Source organism: Cydia fagiglandana, chromosome 25, assembly GCF_963556715.1.
Source record: "Cydia fagiglandana chromosome 25, ilCydFagi1.1, whole genome shotgun sequence".
NCBI classification, from domain to species: domain Eukaryota; kingdom Metazoa; phylum Arthropoda; class Insecta; order Lepidoptera; family Tortricidae; genus Cydia; species Cydia fagiglandana.
The window spans coordinates 6340944-6361900 of NC_085956.1; the positions used below are offsets into that span (position 1 = coordinate 6340944).

Sequence of the window (20957 nt, forward strand, 5' to 3'; positions counted from 1 at the left end):
TATACAAGGTTGATTTTATTACGTCTGACCATACTCTGAGGGGAGGATATATGTAGGTCAGAAGGTTATAATATACCAACCCCGAATACGCGAAAAAAATCTAGTATTCCATAGAAAACATTGATATATGATCCGAAATGACTAAAATATTTTTTGCGATTTCGTTGTGACCCACATATCGACCCCTCAAGGTATGATCAGATCAGACATAACACATAACCAAATCACTTTGTATTTAGGTATGTTCGTCCAACACTTTTTATCAAAGTTGTGTGTTTTTCACTAGATGGCGCTATTATTTACTCGTTTTAATGTTGTTTGGTTAACGCCATCTAGTTCTAACGTTACGTACTACAGTACTTTTTTTAATGTCTTATTAAGAATGGTAAACAATTCCTATCTATACCCCCAATACCCCCATTGGCCATTCTTAATGGGACCATCTTTGAAATTAAACTTAAGTATTAAACTTAAACAGTGACTTATGTGTTTGATTATGTAATTCATTATCTATTGCCAAAGCCAAATTCTTCTGTGTATATTGTTAAGAAATATAATAAAGTTTTATTTTACAATAAAAATATGATTTTGTATCTTATTGCAACATAATTATCTTGCCTATTGCTGAATAACCTTAGGTTATCATTTTCATTTCCTGACAACTCTATCTATAGACACATGAATAATTAAAATATATACATATGTACATTACATAATATATACGGTCCAAGAAATGAAGATTAGCCGAAAATATTTTATACCAGAACTGGAAAGATTGCAAGTACCTTGTGTAATACATTTTTGAAACGCAAGTGATTTCATAGGCTACATCAAAGAGTAGTACCTCCAGTAACTGCTAAGTTGCTAATTATAAAGGTTGTATTAAGTATGCTTGTTTACCACCACGGTCTCGGAGTAATTAACAACGGAGACGCCATGTCTAAAATTTTCGGTACAAAATAGTCTGTCGTTTTTTGCGGGGGAGGGGCACATCAAATGTATAGGTACGTCATGTCAGATAAACGTCAGTCCATACATATGGTTGACATGTGGTTGACCATTGGCCGCCTATTTCCGACAGAGGGGAACGCCTGTTAATGGCGGCTCCATTGTTAATTACTCCGAGACCACGGTGTGAAATAAATATAAATAATTAGTTCAGTAACAGCTGTGTAAAACGGAACGTCAAGTTATTATTTTATAATATTTGGATTTAAAGAAAGGTTATCCATTGAATTTTAAAACGGTTTTAATTTTTCCAATTATTTTAGTTGAGAATTTTAAATATATTAGTTCTTAGAGTCTGTGCGGAAAGAGAAGAGTCGTGGGATTTGAGGGCGCGCCAGTGCTATTTTATGGTTTTTGCTATGCTGACAACACTGGTCACGTGATTATAGTACGACACTAAAGGTGATATGTATGATACTTGAATCCCTTTTGTTCCGGTTTTTTTACCACGGCTTACTAAACGGAGCCTGGTGGTGGTGTCGGCTCGTCAACTCAATCCTCTGATTTAGCGCATGCACTAGTTTTCTTTTTAAAACACACTTGTTTTTATGTCTCAGATACTAAAAAGTGATAGTGCGTTTGACAAAACTGCTAAAACTAGTTAAGAATCTGCCCAATACAACTGTAATTTTAGTACCAAACAAGATAGAGTCTCATTTATGTACTGCCTAATCTGTGCACTCCAACAGTTATTAAAACCGGGTAGATCGGGTAGAAATTGGGCAATAGAACTGTAATTTTATCTGGGATATATTTCACCCATTGTAAACTTGACTTGTAATGTATGTGTACATTATTAATAATAAATATGAATATGAATAAAAATAGTGCATAAGTAGGTAGGCCTTAAATATTGAGATATGTCCGGTTCTCTCATCTCACGATATTTTACTTCGCCGAAAAGTCACTGCTAAATATGAAATATAATTTAGTAACTAACAGAACCTACAAATAAAGAAATATTTTATTATAAAAAGTTTAGTCAGAACCTAGTAAACGAACTTACAAATAAAGAAATATTTTATTAGAAAAAGTTTTATTCTTTGTAATCGAAGTCTAAATTAAAATATTCAATATCACTTATGTTTGAGCCAGCTTCAGAACAACCAGGGACATTCATAGAACTGGATGTGCTTGAATCCGGCACGTAGATTACGAATTCTTGCATATCACCTACTTAGCGGTCTTTTATTCGAGATACCGTAGGTACTTTTACACAATCCTGAAAAAGAAATTACATATAAATATGCATAAAATGGCAAGTATCAAGACTATTTGACAGTTATTTTAAAGATCATGAATGACCTGCATATTTATGAAAATTAATATAAAAATTTTACCTTCCAATAAAATTATTATTATGTTTCCTATCCACATCGGATATCTTCATTGAGAGAGTAACGCGATCGTTGACCAATGATGCCGCTAGCGTCTATGTAGTCGCTCCGCCCCACGCCGTGACGTAGTTCCGCTTCCACTTCCTGCGAACCGTTGCTCGCTTCCCGCCACTCGCCACCGCCATGTCATTGTTGAGGAGAAGTACCGTCGGCATAAAAGTAGCCTAGTAGCCTGCCAGGAAGGCATTACTCAGATATCCGATGTGGATAGGAAACATAATAATAATTTTATTGGAAGGTAAAATTTTTATATTATGTGTTCCGTACTCCACATCGGATATCTTCATTGAGACCTGTTTATTATCTCCTGGTGGCGAGTTAGCGGGCGCGCAAGCGATAGGGCTACACCTACTGTCATAGAACTCAGAGAACGAATAAATATGTATACACCATATTGCAACCCATGAAATCACAGTGACTCGTTATAATGTGAATTACAGGAAATTGAGAATTGAAATTGTAATCTCAGGTTCGAAACTGGTTTAAGAGAATTCTCATTCGAAATCGCATCCGATCCGCAGAATCTCGGCGAGTCATGTTCCCAATTAACATAAGCGAAAATATCGCTAAGTGAATAGCTTTCCAGCCAATTTAGTTATTAAGTACATCGTGGATCAAAAGCAATCGTAGGCGAGGCCGGCTTGGATGAGACTGTGGCTGAAAGAAATAAGCGAAGTGTCCCCTAACATTTTGTGTAATTCTCGCAAGGTGACGTACCCAGACTACCTACTTATACTGGGTCTATACTTTATTCCGGAGCTTCTAAGAGTCCAGTCGGTAAGACACGTTATCTGGTTTAGAGCCGAATTTCGGACACAAAATAATAGCGTTAAAATTATCTATGTAATTGCCCGGGCTACAGTGTAGTAGAGTAAGGTCATTGACCCTGCTGCCTGATGCTAACAGCAAAAGTGCGGCAGCTATTCTATCGTACTTCTTCTAACGTACCTAACGTTGTAGGGCTATTTAAATTAGGGCAAGTAGATGTCTCGCGTCCCAAGCTGGTGCTTTGGGAGGCGCTGGTCTCGCTATTAATGGCGTTGGAAGAAGGCATAGTGTCCGATAGTGGTTCATACACAGCACTTGTGAGAGGCTTATGAACGAGTATCGTTCTGAAAGCTAACATGGATAATAGAAATAGACGTCTGAGATAGCTCGCTACTTCACTGGATAGAGGTACCTGGCAGTTGATCTTATTTTTGATGCACCATAAAGACCGTTTCTACATTGTGGCCGTACATGCAGCCTAGACAAGGGGACGATCTAGGGGCTCCCGTTACTGTTTTCTATACAAACACAGTACCGGAATCGTGAATATCCGGTTCTTCCATATTAGTGAGACAGTGACAGTTGCGTTTCGTTCGCTACGTAGCGTTAGACCTTGGCATGTTATATGCATGCGCCAGTCACGCCAGTAGCGGACGTCACTCCTGATCCCGCCAGCTTGGTGTTGGAGCGTCCTATCTGACAGGAGCTACGCCTCATTCTTAAGGTCGTTGACTCGTAAGGGAGGGCGGTCTGACGTTGTGTTCACTAGGACCGCCAGTAAATTGCAAGCTTACTACAGCTGCTTTAAGACTCCTTATCACGCCGTCGCAGTACACAGACTAGGCTGGGAGGTGGAGACATCCATGCCAAGTCTCACAGGCAGCTGTCAAAGGTCGTGGTAGCAGTTCAATGAGTCTGTTAAGAAATACCGTGGCACAGTGCGAGGGCTCTCGAAAGCGGAGGCCGGCCAACAAGGCGCCTGTCAGGTGAAGACAGTCTCGGCGGCTGCTGGGCGCAGCTGCCACTCGGGCGCGCAGTGACTTCTTGATAAACCGTTGCCCTCGGGGGTTGTACCGACCTGGCAAGTAGCAAGCAACCAGCGCGACCTGTAGACGATCTGCTGGCATCAGCAGTTTTTGCGACAGCCGTAGTAACGGAAGGGATGTAGTGTCGCCGTCGTTTTATGTATACTGTACCGGTGCGGTTGTATGTTTACACTTCTGTCGTCAGCGCTGCAGATGCGGCCCGTTAACGGTTACTCTTCGCTGAAAGGGCCTTACCTCGTACATTGTCTACCAATATTGGAGATTGTAACGGACTGCTTGCATAAGATGAGGAAGAAAGTGGTGCGAGGCTTTCGGCAGCTCCGTGTTGCTGGGGACTGCGAAGGCTTCACCTTCCTCCATGAACTAAAGTTTGCGAATTTGAGACTGAACAGAAGGCATTGAGTCTCATTTCTGCGAGAAACTCTGCAGCAAGGCAGGCCTGTATGTCGCGAAAAAGAAAACTTTCAATCGGTGTGTTGTGCCGCGTGTCCCACGTGATGTCTAGGAGCGTGATGGTCTAATTCGCTTTATCCGAAGAGACACCCTATATCGAGTTAGTATAGGGCATCGAGTTAGTAGCATGCTTTTAAGGAAATCGAACTGATGAAATCAAGTCTAAAATCGATTTTGGCGCTTTGCGTAACAAAACTGTTTCGATAAAGTCGAATACAGACAGATGGAAACTGCTGGAGTCCTCCTGGCCCCTTTCTCTTAGCACCGGAAACTCAAGCTTGTTCAGGCGCAGCGGGTTTATTTGTCCCATTTTGTTTATTATGGCTTTTCGCACGAGTTCGTCTTTGTAAGACGGAACTTAAGCTGGAGAGCGCGAGCAAGCAGAGATAATTATGTGAAGTCTGCAGACCTTTTCGATGCCTTTCACCTCGGTTTCGAGCGGTCGCACAGGGCCTTGTCGCTAGCTGTTCTCTGGTTGGACCACTCCATGGCCTCGAGAAGTCGTAGGAGCTTCGAAGCGACACAGCGAAGTCGATCAGCACCTTTATGAAGCCCGGGAACACGACGTATTTTCCTCTGAGTATCGACATATCTTACCGCTTTCAACTCCGGGCAGTCGAGCCGCGCTAGGACGGGGCTCTTTACGACCTTGTCTGCCGTCGCCGGAGGATTCTTTAACCGAAACCAAGAGCTTAGCGGTCTGTTCGTGCTGTACCATACCATACCTATACCTGCACCATAGCTATAGGCGCCTGCGTACCTCAATGGAACCATGTGGACAGGACAAAACTGATACTGTGGCGCCCAGCGAGCAAGGGACGACATCGTCGTAGTTGCAGCATCGGTGGGCAGCATCGGCGTGATTGTGGCAACCGCCGCCGCTCGGGAGGCGCCGGTGCGTGAAGCTAGGGGCGCCATCGTGGCGGCCGGCTCGGGGGGGAAGGGGGGGGCACCGGTGCCTGAGGCCGGGCGGTTCATGGCGGCCGCCACTGGTTCGGGAAGCGCTGGTGCGTGAGGCGAGGACCCATAGTGGCGGCCCGCTCTAGAGGCGTTGTCGCGTGAGGCGGGCGGCTCCATCGTGGCGGCCGCCGCCACCGGCTCGGGAGGCGCCGGTGCGTGCGGCGAGAGGCGCCATCGTGGCGGCCAGCTCGGGAGGCACCGGTGCATGAGGCGGTCGCCGTCTGGCTGGCTGGTCTGGGAGGCACTGCTGTGAGGCGAGAGGCGCCATCGTGGCGGCCAGCTCGAGAGGCGCCAGTGCGCAGGTGGTGGTGCCATCGTGGCGGGCGGCATCATCGTGGCGGGCAGCGCCATTGTGGCAGCCGCCGCCACCGCGTCGATGCGTAATGCGAGAGGCGCCATCGTGGCGGCCAGCTCGGGGGGCAGGCGGTGTCATCGAGCGGGCGGCGCCATCATGGCGGCCACCGTCGCCAGGCTCAGGTGCGAGAGGCGCCGTCGTGGCGGCCAGCTCGACAGGCGCCGGTGCGCGTGACGGACGTTACCGGCACGGGAGGCGCCGATGGCTAGGCTCGTAGTTGCACGCATCATCACGGCGACGCTGTTGCCCTCGGCGGTGCCATCGTGGTGGCCACACCGGCGCGTAGGTCACCAGCGACGTCATGACGGCCGGCAACCAACGCGGCGATCGTCGCTGTACTCGTAGCATTTCCACTGCTTACACGTAACTTACCTTCCTTCCGCTCGAGCAGTCGGGACGCAGAAGCGGTCCGCCTTCACCTTGGCGCGATCCACCCGCGATGCGCCCGCAGCTGCAGGAGCGGGCGTGTGACGTCTCGCAGAGCCACGCGGATCTCTCGGAGTCCCGCTGGAGTGGAAGCGTCCGCACCGCAACTGCAGCAATAGGAGCGGGCGTAGCAACAGGAGCGGGCGTGTGACGTCTCTCGGAGTCCCGCGGACTGGAGGCGTCCGCACCGCGACTGCAGCAACAGGAGCGGGCGTGTGACGCCTCTCGGAGTCCCGCGGACTGGAGGCGTCCGCACCGCGACAGGCGTCCGCACCGCGACTGCAGCAACAGGAGCGGGCTCTCTCCCGCGGACTGGAGGCGTCCGCACCGCGACTGCAGCAACAGGAGCGGGCGTGTGACGTCTCTCGGAGTCCCGCGGACTGGAGGCGTCCGCACCGCGACTGCAGCAACAGGAGCGGGCGAGTGACGTCTCTCGGAGTCCCGCGGACTGGAGGCGTCCGCACCGCGACTACAGCAACAGGAGCGGGCGTGTGACGTCTCTCGGAGTCCCGCGGACTCGAGGCGTCCGCACCGCGACTGCAGCAACAGGAGCGGGCGTGTGACGTCTCTCCGAGTCCTGCGGACTGGAGGCGTCCACCGTGGCCCGCAGCGTCGCGGTGTCTCGGAGTCACCTTGGACGACAGCAGAAGACGCGGCGCGCGCGGGCGGGGGCGGGCGCCGGGCCCGCGCCCCCGCGCCGGGGGACGGGGCGCCCCGGTCGCGCCGCAACTAACAACACGAGGTACTCCCAGGCTACTGCCTGAGAACCCTCCTTTAGTGACGAAGTAACTTCTGAACGCCAATAAAATTAGAATATCTTAAACTGGCTCACCGGATGGTTCGAGACAATCCAAACCTCCTTATCAGCGAAGCGCGGCGCCCGAAAGCAGCGCGCGCAGGCCGTCCGCCGCCGCGCCGCCCGGGCGCCGCCGCCGCCGCCGCAGGCACGATGACCGCGCGTTCCCTCTCCGATGCGGAGCGACTTGTTACCACTTGTTAACAAAAACCACTGACGCACTTCCTACTTCGATCTCGAAAATGCGAGTTAACGGTAACGATTTTAGCAGCATGGAATGTGAAAATTAATTTAGCAAGAAAAAAGTGGGTAGAATCGAAAAGCACCGTTCGATGACTTCGATCGCGAGACCGCCAAAAGACTAATAGTGGCGATCTCTGCCATATCTCACTATTTAATCGACCGAGCTTTGGATCGGAAATGTTAAAGCACCATGCTGCAAAAATATACGCAAAAAATATTTGCGGACCATCGGTCAAGACGGTCGACGAAACAAAGACATGGCGGTGGCGAGTGGCGGGAAGCGAGCAACGGTTCGCAGGAAGTGGAAGCGGAACTACGTCACGGCGTGGGGCGGAGCGACTACATAGACGCTAGCGGCATCATTGGTCAACGATCGCGTTACTCTCTCAATGAAGATATCCGATGTGGAGTACGGAACACATAATATATTTTGAATGAATATACTTACCGATTATGTACCGGAGACAAGTTACTTAGGGGGCTTATTAAATAGGTAATTATTTAATTTTATAAACAACATCAATACCCGCGAATAGCGGAAACACGTTCTGCGACTTTTTGTAAGTCGATAGTCAGCTTTTAGCCGTTTTCTTCCCGCTGACAAAACCGAACAATGTTAAATATAATTTTCCTTGTGGTTTTATGTACAGTTTTATCGTGTTTTGAAAATATTTTATACATAAAACTTGCGGATTTTGTTAATAAAAATATACAATGACAAAAGTTTGTTTACTTTTTACAAGACAGGTGTCAAAGGTTTGATTGCCATATAAAATTTAAAATGTTAGTTCCCGTTTCTGCCACGACTCTTCTCTTTCCGCCACGGACGTAGAGAATAAACGGGATAGTGTACACTGACCAAAAAGTGTGTCCACATGAGACATCAAACCTGAGCCCTCCATCTCTTTCTAATTAGGGTGACCATAAGTCATATGTATGTGGGATATTAGCATAAGATTGAATGTATAGTTTGGTCAGGATCTTTTCTCATTCGTACATAATCAGAGAGAATCATACTGTATTTTCCCTATGCTAGTATAATTGTCCCAGAAAAGAGATGGATATAGTTCTTTTCTCTCCTGTAAAACGCTTCACAACAACCTTACTTAATTTAGTCGTTATAACAGCTTTTAGTCGTTATAAAAGCTGTTACAGATGGGATGGGCGTATTGAATCGCGATCATGGTCGATTGTGAGGAAGGTGTGGTCCGCCGTACCTACATCAAAAACACAGCTATAAGAGAGAGCGAGACAGATATCCAGGATGGGGTAAAACGTTGTACTACGTAACTAGGTAATTCGCAAATCGTGTCGATTAAAAACACTGCCTTCGGTCGTGTTTTAATTTATCACCACTCGTTACGAATTTGATTCTTAAGTTGCTAACACACTATCGCACCGCACCAAGGTCATTGTGGGACGCACCCATAAGTAAGAGGGAGAAAGAGATATCGCTTTCTCCCTTTTACTTATGGGTGCGTCCCACAATGACCTTGGTGCGGTGCGATAGTGTGTTAGCAACTTTACTTTCAACACTTGTATCGCAAATTACCTTATATTAATACTATACCGACTAGTTATCGATACCAGTCATTTTGTCAAGCCCTAGCGTAGCGTGGCGTAACAATTTATGTTTATACACGAAATTATCTTGAGTATTGACTAAAATAATAAAATATTAGCACACAACGAAATAAAAACTTACATTTAACTGTGTAAACCGGCATCTTACACTATTTATACTTAACAAAATACCTATCACTATCAATATCATACTCATGGTGTGTTCATATACGTGATGACTTCCCTTTTGCATACTTAAGCTATTCTTTAAGCGTAAGCGTCATCGTAGATCTGTGGTCTGCAACAAAATTTTCAAATTTGCCGCCTTTGTATACTGACGGAAATGTGTGTCCAACCTATATAGAATCGATTACATCTATATAAATAGTTAGAATTAACGTTTCAGTAATTAAATATTATGTAAGTAAGTATAAACATGAGTCTGTAATGTCTAAGGACTTTGGATTTAATTTTTGGCAATTATATAGCTCTCATTACATGAATCGAATAATTAAACATGCCGAAATAAGTATATCTTTATTTATTTATTAGTATACTATTTAGGTAAACTTATTTTTACATTAAGTACGTAATAACAATTCTGTAAGACCGATCCAAATCGCACCGATATCATAGTCACCCTAATGAGTTTGACAGTGTTTTCTTGATTGTACACGTGTGTGTGTGTGTGTGTGTACACGAAAAATATGTCATCAAGTTGGGGATACCAATTAATATCCAAAGTTACTACAATTTCTACCATATTCAATTTAATGTTTTTTTTTGTTATGCACATGCTTGGTTTAATCAGTTAATAATATTGACATCATAATGATTAACAAATTATTTAAAAGATATCGGAACTGTAATCGGAATATAGCACTAAAATAGTATATGAAGGTAATTACTTTCAGTAGTATATAAAGTATATTGATATAAATACTGCCACAATGGTATCTTTTTTACATTGGCAACATGTGCGAGTGAGACACGGGGCTCTGGTTTTCTATCTCATGTGGACCGTTTTCTCTAGTCTGGTACGAACAACTTTCTGGCTCGGTGATAAGGTTCAATTTAGTATGACAAAAAAAGTGACAGTTCGCTCCCGATTAATATATAACTTCCTGCTTTCCGCACAGACTTCTAAATAATTTAGAAATTTACTTAATCGCATTATCTAATAAGGAAGTAAACTGGCGTAAAACGGAACGGTACTGTTAGTAACAAACCGAACAAACGTCCCAAACGTCAATCACTTTCGCGAGATATTTTCTAATTTGATAACAAAAAATAATTGAAACAACAATAAAATTATGTTTTCCTGATAAAAGCAAGACTCAATAACATAAGTGTATATCGTACCACCGTTTGTGATGCATTTGATACCTAGTTAATAAGTGATTTTAGTTAATTAGTCGTGTTATTACAAACCAATCAGGTAAGTCTTTGTTAAGATGTATTTTGCATTTCGATGTTTATAACTTGACCTTTATCTTTAAAAAGTTAATTTAAAACTATATCTTTAGGTTATTTTTTTTCGTCAACAGCCAGAGAAATGGGCGTTAGAACTGATAAACATGCAAAATAAGTAGAGCAGAGATTGTATTCTAATGAGAAATTAGTCTTTTTTCATTTTAATTATAGTGAACCGCAATCAAATTGATGTTATTTAAACTGTAAACTACCTTGTTTTTTTGTATTAGTTTAATTTACAACATGTAAAGTGGGTACATCTAGCTTAATTCTAAAGAAATACTCTTACAGGCAGTCATTGTATTTTAAATCCATTTCGATTGCCTAATCTGCAAACCCTTGACCTCAATTTCAAAAAGGAAGTTGACTATATTTGTATAGTTGGTCAAAGCAAAGTAAATAAGAACAAAAAAACTATATTCATCCTTTTCTTTTGGGTGCTATGATTACACAGATACTATGATTTCTCTCTGTCTATTGAAATGAGACAGTCCTTTGACAAACTATACATCATGTAACTAAGGGCCCCCCCACATCTGGCGTCTTTCGAGCGTCGGCGTCTACAATTCTATGGCCGACGTCGACGGTCGACGCAACGTCGACGCAACTGCGCAGCGACGTCATTTTCCATAGCGCTGGACCGACGCCGATAGACGCCGACGCTCGAAAGACGCCAGATGTGGGGGGGCCCTAAAGGAACAAGTAAAATATATAGCTGGTCAAGCAAATTATGTCAGTAAAAAAAGGTGCGAAATTCAAATTTTCTATGGGACGATATCCCTCCACGCCTACATTTTTCAAATTTGCCGCATTTTTCTACTGACTAGATCTGCTTGACCAGCTATAGTCATCTTATTCTATTAGTATTAAACAAGCTAACATGACAAATATGTTATTTTACATACATCTTTAATAGAGATGGAAGTGCTGGTCGCCTAGCAGTAAGAGCATGCAACTTTCAATCCGAAGGTTGCAGGTTAAACCCTGGCTCGTACCTATGAGTTTTTCAGAACTTATGTATGAAATATCATTAGATATTTATCAGTCTTTTGCGGTGAAGGAAAATATCAAGAGGAAACCAGACTAATCCCAATAAGGTCTAGCTTACCCTTTGGGTTGGCAGATCAGTCACTTTCATAAAAACTAGTGCCTACGCCAATTCTTAGGGCTAGTTGTATAGGGGACCCCATCAGGCAGCCGTGGCAAAATGCCAGGTTAACTCAAAGAAAAAGATCATGATCTTTAACCTCTCTCCGCCCCTACATCAAACCTTGCCAAGCAAAATGAAATTTTATTTTGTCAACACAAAGTTCAAATTAGAATGGAACAGGAGACCTTTTTATAGGTCTCTGGGCGGCTAGAGGTTAATAGAGGTAGAAAATACTTATACAATATGAGGGAAAAACACATTCAAAAAGACCATTTCAGACTGCGAATTATTGAAATTTGAGAGAACATTTAGAATTCCAAAATGAAAGTTAGTTTTTACCTATACACCGAGGTTAAAAAATAACTGAATTCCCGCTGCCAGGGAGGTTTTGGTTTATATTGAGCAACTTTTACTATCGGACAACAATCAAGAAAAAAAAAATTTACTCGCCCATAGAAAATGGACCAGCCAAAATGTATGGAACAGCCAAAACTTTCTTTTTTCTTTCTTTTCTGATTTCGGGGTTGGTCCCATAGTAAAAGTTGCTCAGTATAATCCCAAAACCTCCCTGGCAACGGGAATGCAGTTATTTTTTAGCCACCGTGTATAGAATCCCAGTTTATTATCTTTCATGCTGAGGTAAAACGCCTGATATGATTACTTTATCAAGTGTTGCTGGTGTGGGCAATGGGGTTGGCAACTGTCAAAGGTTTGCATAGATGGCGCCATCATACCTTGCCCCTTTTGCTATGAGATTTGGCTTAAAGAGCTGGCATCCAGGGTGTTAAAGAAACAATAATTTGACACAATTCTAGGGATTGACAGGGCAAGCTATGATGGCGCCATCTGCTAATAACTTCCACCGGCCAACCCCATTCCACGAGTGTATTACTTTCTTAAAATGTTTGAATGATACACCTATCCCAGCAATCTACTTTGCAGTCAAAAGTCGAATTTGCGTCACTTTTGTTTACCATATCAAAGAAATAGAAGCAACACAAATGTTTAAGCAAACACGTCCATTAGTGCGGCAGATATTGAAAGTTATTTATAACTCATTAGTTATTGTTAATTAAACGTTATCGTTGCAGGCTACACAATGACTGACTACACAGTTAGGATAGCGGCTGAATCTCTGCTGGGAGGCAGTTCGCAGTATAGGACGTTATGTGAGTATTGTGGTTTTTGCTTTTATAGTCAGGGGTCATCCATTAATTACATCACACGTTTAGGGGGTGGGAGGGGGTCAAGAAAATGTGACATATTGTGACATGGGGGAGGGGGGAGACACAAACTTTGTGACGTCACTTTAACTTCATCAGTAACCGAAAATTTATTTAAATTATTTTATTCGCTGTACATTCAAATAACAAGTTTTTAAAACGATAATCGTTTTTATTCGTTTAATTTCCTTTCCTAAGCAGTTTTGGGTTATAAAATTACTAATATTTATATCGTCAAAAATAGTTTGATAAAATATTAATAATACTTCGGTACTTACTTAATTTGATTTGGCGATTTCGTAGAAAAAATGTGACGTCACACTAGTGGGGAGGGGTTTGCCAAATGTGACCAATTGTGACAAGGAGGGGGGGAGGGGTCAAAAAACCTAGAAATTCGTGTAACGTAATTAATGGATGACCCCTCAGAGGGGCTACCGCGAAAACCGAAATTCGCAAATTGCGGGGATCTTTCTCTTTTACTCCAATGAAGGCGTAACTCGAGTGACAGAGAAAAATGCCCGTAATTTGCACGCGCATTTGCGCGGTTATAGTGCACGTCAATTTTGTCAGCGGAAAAAGGCGACAAGTTCTCAAAATATTGGCGCGAAGATCTTCCATACAAAGTTTGAATTTCTTTTCTTCTACACGCACTAGTGCGGGAAAGTAGCGCAACATGTACTGTAATATTACATTACGATACAAAAGTGCGAAAAGTAGGAAATTCGCAACAAGTGACTATAATATTTTAAACTTTCGCGTTTTGAACATATTAACTCACATTTATAGACGGGTCTAAAACGAATTTTATTCAATTACCTTGATTTACCGACGTTTCGACACAGGTTTCACTGGTCGTGGTCGCGGCTGACTGATGTCCCAGCAAAATGTCAAAACAGAGATTTGTGCATCTATGGTACGTCGGTACGGACACGTCGGTAAATCAAGGTAATTGAATAAAATTCGCGTTAGACCCGTCTATAAATGTGAGTTAATAAGTGACTATAAATTAAAACACGATCGAAGGGAGTGATTTAGTTCAGCACGAGTTGCAAATTACCTATTCGCCCGTGTACAACGTTTTACAGTACGTATGACCCTTTAAATTTTCGATATAGTTACGTAATGTGCTAATTATCGCACTAGTGCGGTAAAGCAGCACCATGTGTACTGTAATAAGTGTAAGTATGTAATTAAAACCCAATTGGTTCCAAAATAGCCCAATTAGCCCTGAATAGCCAATAGGGTTCAAATAGCCCTATGGTTCCCAAATAGTTATGGGCCTCAAAACCCACACGCTACTGCGAAATTTTTGACAAATGGCATAATGTATACTGTCAGACGGTTTTTGACATATGTCTATATGTTCCAGCTCATTCACAATCTGTCAACCTGGTGACAGAAGACCTGGTGGCAGGCCACCGGCCAGATGGCAGGATGTCGACAGTCAGGCGGTTTTTCTGTCTGTTCGTCACCTTTGATCTGCTGTTCACTAGTCTCATGTGGCTCATATGTGTTATGGTGAGTAACGTATAGTTCGTTTTTTTAGCATTAGAAATAAGGTAAACAATCTTGATGTGTCTTTTAATTGAAAAACACATTTTAAAAATAATTTACGGCAAATATGTAACAATTATGAATCTAATACGATTATTTATATTCTTCTGCTTTCATAAGTAATAGTTATTGATTTTTAAAAAGCATTTTTCGATTAAATGACACGCCAAGATCGCTTACCTTCTTTCAAGTTCTTTCAAAATGCTAAAAAAACGAACTATAGGTAATTGTATCAGTTAGGTCTATATGGCAGAGGTATGGTAAGAGGTAGGTATGGTGGATGGCTAGAGGAATAATCTAACAATAGGACAGAATAAATAATAGTACTGAATCTAGACAGAAGGTTCACTCTCTAACATTACAAAACGCATCTATGTATAATTTTTTTTTCGATGTGGCGCGCGCACAGCTCTTGTGAGCAAGGACCCCGCTAAGGATACGGGCGAGCCTTGCTCATATGCATATCTGTCGCCAGTTTTCCCTTAGTCGCCTTATATGACACCCACGGACGAGATGGGGTGGTGCTATCGCATCTATGCATTACCTACCTACGAGAGATACAAAAAATAATAATTATGCACTAATACATCTGTACCACTTGAACAATTTGCTTTTTTGTTTCAGATGAAGGGTGAGACCCTAGAGCAGATAGTAAATAGAGAAATAGTACATTATAGCATTAAAGTATCTCTATTCGACATAGTTCTGGTGGCGATATGTAGGTTCTTCTTATTGTTGCTGTTCTACGGCGTGCTGTATATACATAACTGGAGCGTTATAGCGGTACGTATACTAAATTATAATACATATTATATGTATGTAAAATATTACAGTGAAAAAAAACAACGGGGTACACTCCAGGAGTGCCGGCAGAAGTGAAAACTCAACGACATTGTAACTCAAAATATTAATAACGTCGCCATCTAGTGAAAAATATCTGCAGCACTATGTATGGTTTACTTGACTTGACTTATTACAGTTATATTAATACCAGTTTGAGGGAATGACATTTAAATAAAAAAACAATGACATTGTCCGTCACACATGACGTCACGCAAGCGCCTTACGCGTTACGCTGTCTCAAGTTTAACATTTTTTCCCCACCTCAAAAAGTGCACAAGTTTTCACTTCAATAACAAATAAATATTACTGTTAAAAATATGACAGTAGCTTAGTCTTTCCTAATGATATGTTCCTAAAAAGTGGCTAAGGGAATATTATTCACTACAGTCGCTCAAAATTTAGTTTTATGAGGAAAAGTTAATTTCCCTAACTCTATTTTTTATATTGCAAAATTTAATTGTTCCCAAATATGTATTTATTTATTTAAAAAACGTTGATCGTACGGGCCTAGTGCCTTTTGAGCTCGCTACGGGCTAGATTCAAAATGATTCACACCCTCCCATGATGCCATGCCCTCACAGGGCCCATGTGAACCTATTTAGAATATATCTTCCATCACAGAATAAATAATAGTACTAGGTACAGAAGACTCACTGTCTAACAAAACGCGTCTGTTACGATTAGGAAAGATATGACCGCTAGGTGGCGCAAGCGACACGCGCGGCTTATTGCCAGCCACCAAAATTGGTGTGTAACGGATGTACTTGTAGCTACTTGTTGCGACGCGACGAAATCCCGGAGTGAGCCACGCATGCCTCCATCATGTTATACCATGGATGCAATAAATAAATATGAATATGAGTATCACGAGCTTTAGTTTTTATTTATTATTGCACAAATAACATATATTTCTTTGTTCCAGCTCACCACGTCAGGGACGTGCGCCTTTTTGATAGCCAAAGTTTTTGTATACGACGTGAGTACCGTTTCTATTCTATGAATAACAACAAATACTAAAAACAATACAATAAATATTTAAGTGGAGCTCCCATACAACAAACGTGATTTTTTTGCCATGTTTTACTTAATGGTACGGAACCCTTCGTGCGCGAGTTCGACTCGCACGTGGCGGGTTTTTATATCTACAAATGCTTCACAGCATTCGGTAAATAAAATAAAATCTAAAGGGGCCCACTGATTAACAGTCCGCCGGACGGTATCGGCCTGTCAGTTAGAACAAAATTTTGACAGTTCCGAACAATTGACAGGCCGATACCGTCCGGCGGACTGTTAATCAGTGGGCGCCTTTACAGTTTTATTTGTCCAACAGTGGCCGAACACGGCAGAACCAGTGACGATCGGTATGGCTTACTGCCCTGCCTATGAAGCCAATGGTCCCGGGTTCGAATCCCGGTAAGAGCATTTATTTGTGTGGTGACATAGATATTTGTTCCCGAGTCATGGTTGTTTTTCTATGTATTCAAGTATTAATATACAATTACACATATTACGTGTTTTTTTTTATTTCCGTTAATTTCAAAGGTGCATTCCTGAGCTTAAATTAAGTAACTTTCTCAAAGACACCTATATTCTAACTAACTCCATTTCGGAGATAATCAATAGTTTATTTTTTTCTTATAAGGCCTCTACAAGCGTGTACACTTGCCTTAGGGCCGGTTTACATATTGGTTAGTGTTTAGAATGAGTTCATACATTTGCTACTAAACTTAAGTACAATCTCGGTCGATCGATGTTCGAAATGACATTGATATGTCACAGATTTCAATTGTTTGGTTGAGTTAAATATAATGCCCGAATTAGAACAACGCTATATGCTACATTTAATTAATTTTTAAACTTAATATTTTCTTTAAAAAAAAGCAAAAAAAAATTTTTTTTTTTTGAAAATTAACTATGCCAATTAGTTCACTTAAACGTTTTTAACCATACCCCGAAGTTAACGGAATTAAATAAAAACACGGTGTATATATCGGTGTCTGAGTACCCACAACACAAGCCTTTTTGAGCTTAAGGTAGGGCAGGGCTTATTCAATTTGTGTAAAAATGTCCTATAATATTTATTTATTTGTCCAACAGTGGCCGAACGCGGCAGAGCCAGTGTTCCAAGTGTTCCTAATCCTGGCCTCGTTCACGCTGTCCTGGGGCGAGGCCTGGTTCCTGGACTTCCGAGTACTACCCCAGGAGTTGCAGGCCAAGCAGATCATAGAGGCTATAGGTTAGTATTTAGGGTAATTCGGCAGTAACTGACCACCGGCCAATAACTGGCCACCCTAACCTCCAACAGAGGCCCAACTCGGCAGAGCCAGTGTTCCAAGTATTCCTAATCCTGGCCTCATTCACGCTGTCCTGGGGCGAGGCCTGGTTCCTGGACTTCCGAGTACTACCCCAGGAGTTGCAGGCCAAGCAGATCATAGAGGCTATAGGTTAGTGCTTATTTTATACTAGCTCCTGCCGGCGACTTCGCCTGCGTGGAATGATGTTGATTGATAAAAACTACCCTCTGTCCTTTCTCGGGGCCCAAACTGTCTCCATATCAAATTTTGTCCAAATCGGTTCAGCGGCTTAAGCGTGAAGAGGTATCAGACAAGACACACTTTCGCATTTGTAATACTGTAGTATGGATTAGGAATATCGTTTGAAACCTTCACTATGCTTGGTATTCCATTTCCATTGTCTGATTGTTGATAGAAACCTTTTATTTCTTTAAATATGAATGAATTTAGAGTTGGTTTTGTAGCCTAAAAAGGCATATTGGGACTTAATTTTAAGTATAAGTATGCGGGCAAGGTGTTCAAAATTACCTTGACAAGTTGACACGCAAGATATAGGAATGCTCGTAACAATAAAGTCGCGTCAAGATAATTTTGAACACGTCGTCCGCTTAGCAACTTCTGCTACTGACTGTACAAGCCGCACCATGTATATGATTGAAGACTAATTATTCTATACATCTGCTTTTACGTACTGTTAGTTAAGAGCCAACAGGAGTGGTCATTTCTCCATACAAACGTACTCGACTGTTTCCTCCGTGGGTTTTGATGCTAGAGCAATGATTTTTTCAACACAGATTAATAGGTATTGTCAATATCTGTGTCGGACCGTTTTGTTTTTTTTTTTGTTTTTTAAGGCACAAGAGTCCTTCAAAAATGGCCAAAATGGCCTCATTAACTATGCGGCATTGAGAGGCGTAGTATTCTAAACTGATATCAATTAGCCAAAAAACAAAACGGTCCCACACAGATAATTTCATAATCATTTAGAATTCTAAATTTGGTTACGATTGGTTAAGTTTTGGAGGAGGAAACAGTCGAGTACGTAACCTCGATTTTTGAGATTTTTACGCAGGATTTTTCGCCTTGTCCTAATCGCACTAGTTTCAGGAGCCGCTTCCGTTAGCGGATATATTTACCTAAAATATTTAAAACTCAGCTCCTGTTTTGTCTTAATTCAAGAATAGGTTGCCCTCTTCGGTCGTCATTGTAAAACAGAGTAGTCAAATCAATTCCACAGTACATTTATAAAACAGTATGATGACTGATATACCATACTGTCCGGCTTCGATTTGGTTTATTTTTATATATTACGAGTATGTTATAGAGTAGTCTAAAATTATAGACGTTTTTTTTTGCTGCCCAAACTCAGTCAATAAATTTACTGAAATGTGTCCTGAGTTACATATTTTTGACGCCCTAGGCAAAAACTGGAGTTTTTTTTTTCGTAAGGGGCAGGGCAACTTTTATGCTTTTAAAATTGAAAGTCTTTTATTTCCGTAAAAGTTTAAAACTCGAATTTAATTTGTAACTATACTTACACAACCGGATACTTACGAGGCTATTATACAGGGTGCTTTTGTTATCACTGACCAAACTCAGGGGTGAATATGTAGGTCATACTCATACTGTACAACTTTTACTATGGGGCAAATCCCGGAATGGGCAGGTCTCATGGTTTGTAAGCCCTCTCGCGAATGAGAGGAGCCCTGTGCCTAGCAGTGGGACGTATACACTGTATAGGCTGAATTATTATGTTATTATAATGATTTGTAATGCTTTCTGTGATATCCAGCAGGCCACCATAACCAGAGCTCAGAGCGGACGCCGCTATTACTCGGCAAGCCTCAAGGCGTGGCGTCCACCGTCGGCGAATCTACTGCCCATTGGTTTTCACCAGTAGACTCACCAGCCGGCACACCACGGCCCGGGATACATCAGCTAATACTGACACAAGAACAGGTCAGTCATATTTACCTTCCTATATACTTCATGTTGGTATCCAGCTGGGTATAACCAGAGCGGACGCCGCTATTACCCGGCAAGCCTCAAGGCGTGGCGTCCACCGTCGGCGAATCTACTGCCCATTGGTTTTCACCAGTAGACTCACCAGCCGGCACACCGCGGCCGGGGATACATCAGCTAATACTGACACAAGAACAGGTCAGTCATATATACATTCCTATATTCTTCCTGTTGGTATGAAGTTGGTTATAACCAGAGCGGACGCCGCTATTACCCGGCAAGCCTCAAGGCGTGGCGTCCACCGTCGGCGAATCTACTGCCCATTGGTTTTCACCAGTAGACTCCCCTGCCGGCACACCACGGCCGGGGATACACCAGCTAATACTGACACAAGAACAGGTCAGTCATATATACATTCCTATATACTTCCTGTTGGTATCCAGCTTGTTGTAACCAGAGTGGACGCCGCTATTACCCGGCAAGCCTCAAGGCGTGGCGTCCACCGTCGGCGAATCTACTGCCCATTGGTTTTCACCAGTAGACTCCCCTGCCGGCACACCACGGCCGGGGATACACCAGCTAATACTGACACAAGAACAGGTCAGTCATATATACATTCCTATATACTTCCTGTTGGTATCCAGCTTGTTGTAACCAGAGTGGACGCCGCTATTACCCGGCAAGCCTCAAGGCGTGGCGTCCACCGTCGGCGAATCTACTGCCCATTGGTTTTCACCAGTAGACTCCCCAGCCGGCACACCACGGCCGGGGATACACCAGCTAATACTGACACAAGAACAGGTCAGTCATATATACATTCCTATATACTTCCTGTTGGTATCCAGCTTGTTGTAACCAGAGTGGACGCCGCTATTACCCGGCAAGCCTCAAGGCGTGGCGTCCACCGTCGGCGAATCTACTGCCCATTGGTTTTCACCAGTAGACTCCCCAGCCGGCACACCACGGCCGGGGATACATCAGCTAATACTGACACAAGAACAGGTCAGTCATATATACATTCCTATATACTTCCTGTTGGTATCCAGCTTGTTGTAACCAGAGTGGACGCCGCTATTACCCGGCAAGCCTCAAGGCGTGGCGTCCACCGTCGGCGAATCTACTGCCCATTGGTTTTCACCAGTAGACTCCCCAGCCGGCACACCACGGCCGGGGATACACCAGCTAATACTGACACAAGAACAGGTCAGTCATATATACATTCCTATATACTTCCTGTTGGTATCCAGCTTGTTGTAACCAGAGTGGACGCCGCTATTACCCGGCAAGCCTCAAGGCGTGGCGTCCACCGTCGGCGAATCTACTGCCCATTGGTTTTCACCAGTAGACTCCCCAGCCGGCACACCACGGCCGGGGATACATCAGCTAATACTGACACAAGAACAGGTCAGTCATTATGTCGTCGGGTGACAAGCAAATGTCACT

At 43.0% G+C, this 20957-nt stretch overlaps 2 protein-coding genes across 2 annotated transcripts in view; one reads left to right on the top strand and one right to left on the bottom strand.

Annotated features, from left to right (window-relative positions):
- The window catches only part of LOC134677163 (neuropeptide SIFamide-like), a 162999-nt gene extending 146740 nt beyond the window's left edge, over positions 1–16259 (bottom strand). The window contains exon 1 of the mRNA XM_063535621.1: positions 16256–16259. The gene's annotated coding sequence lies outside the window, so the exon portion shown is untranslated. The remainder of the gene's footprint in view (positions 1–16255) is intronic.
- Positions 10264–20957, top strand: part of LOC134677144 (steroidogenic acute regulatory protein-like) — a 31150-nt gene continuing 20456 nt past the window's right edge. Inside the window, exons 1-7 of the mRNA XM_063535603.1 lie at positions 10264–10453; positions 12730–12807; positions 14231–14379; positions 15040–15198; positions 16181–16234; positions 17356–17494; positions 19348–19511. Of these exons, the coding sequence (XP_063391673.1) occupies positions 12738–12807; positions 14231–14379; positions 15040–15198; positions 16181–16234; positions 17356–17494; positions 19348–19511 (735 nt within the window). The 5' untranslated portion in view covers positions 10264–10453; positions 12730–12737. The remainder of the gene's footprint in view (positions 10454–12729; positions 12808–14230; positions 14380–15039; positions 15199–16180; positions 16235–17355; positions 17495–19347; positions 19512–20957) is intronic.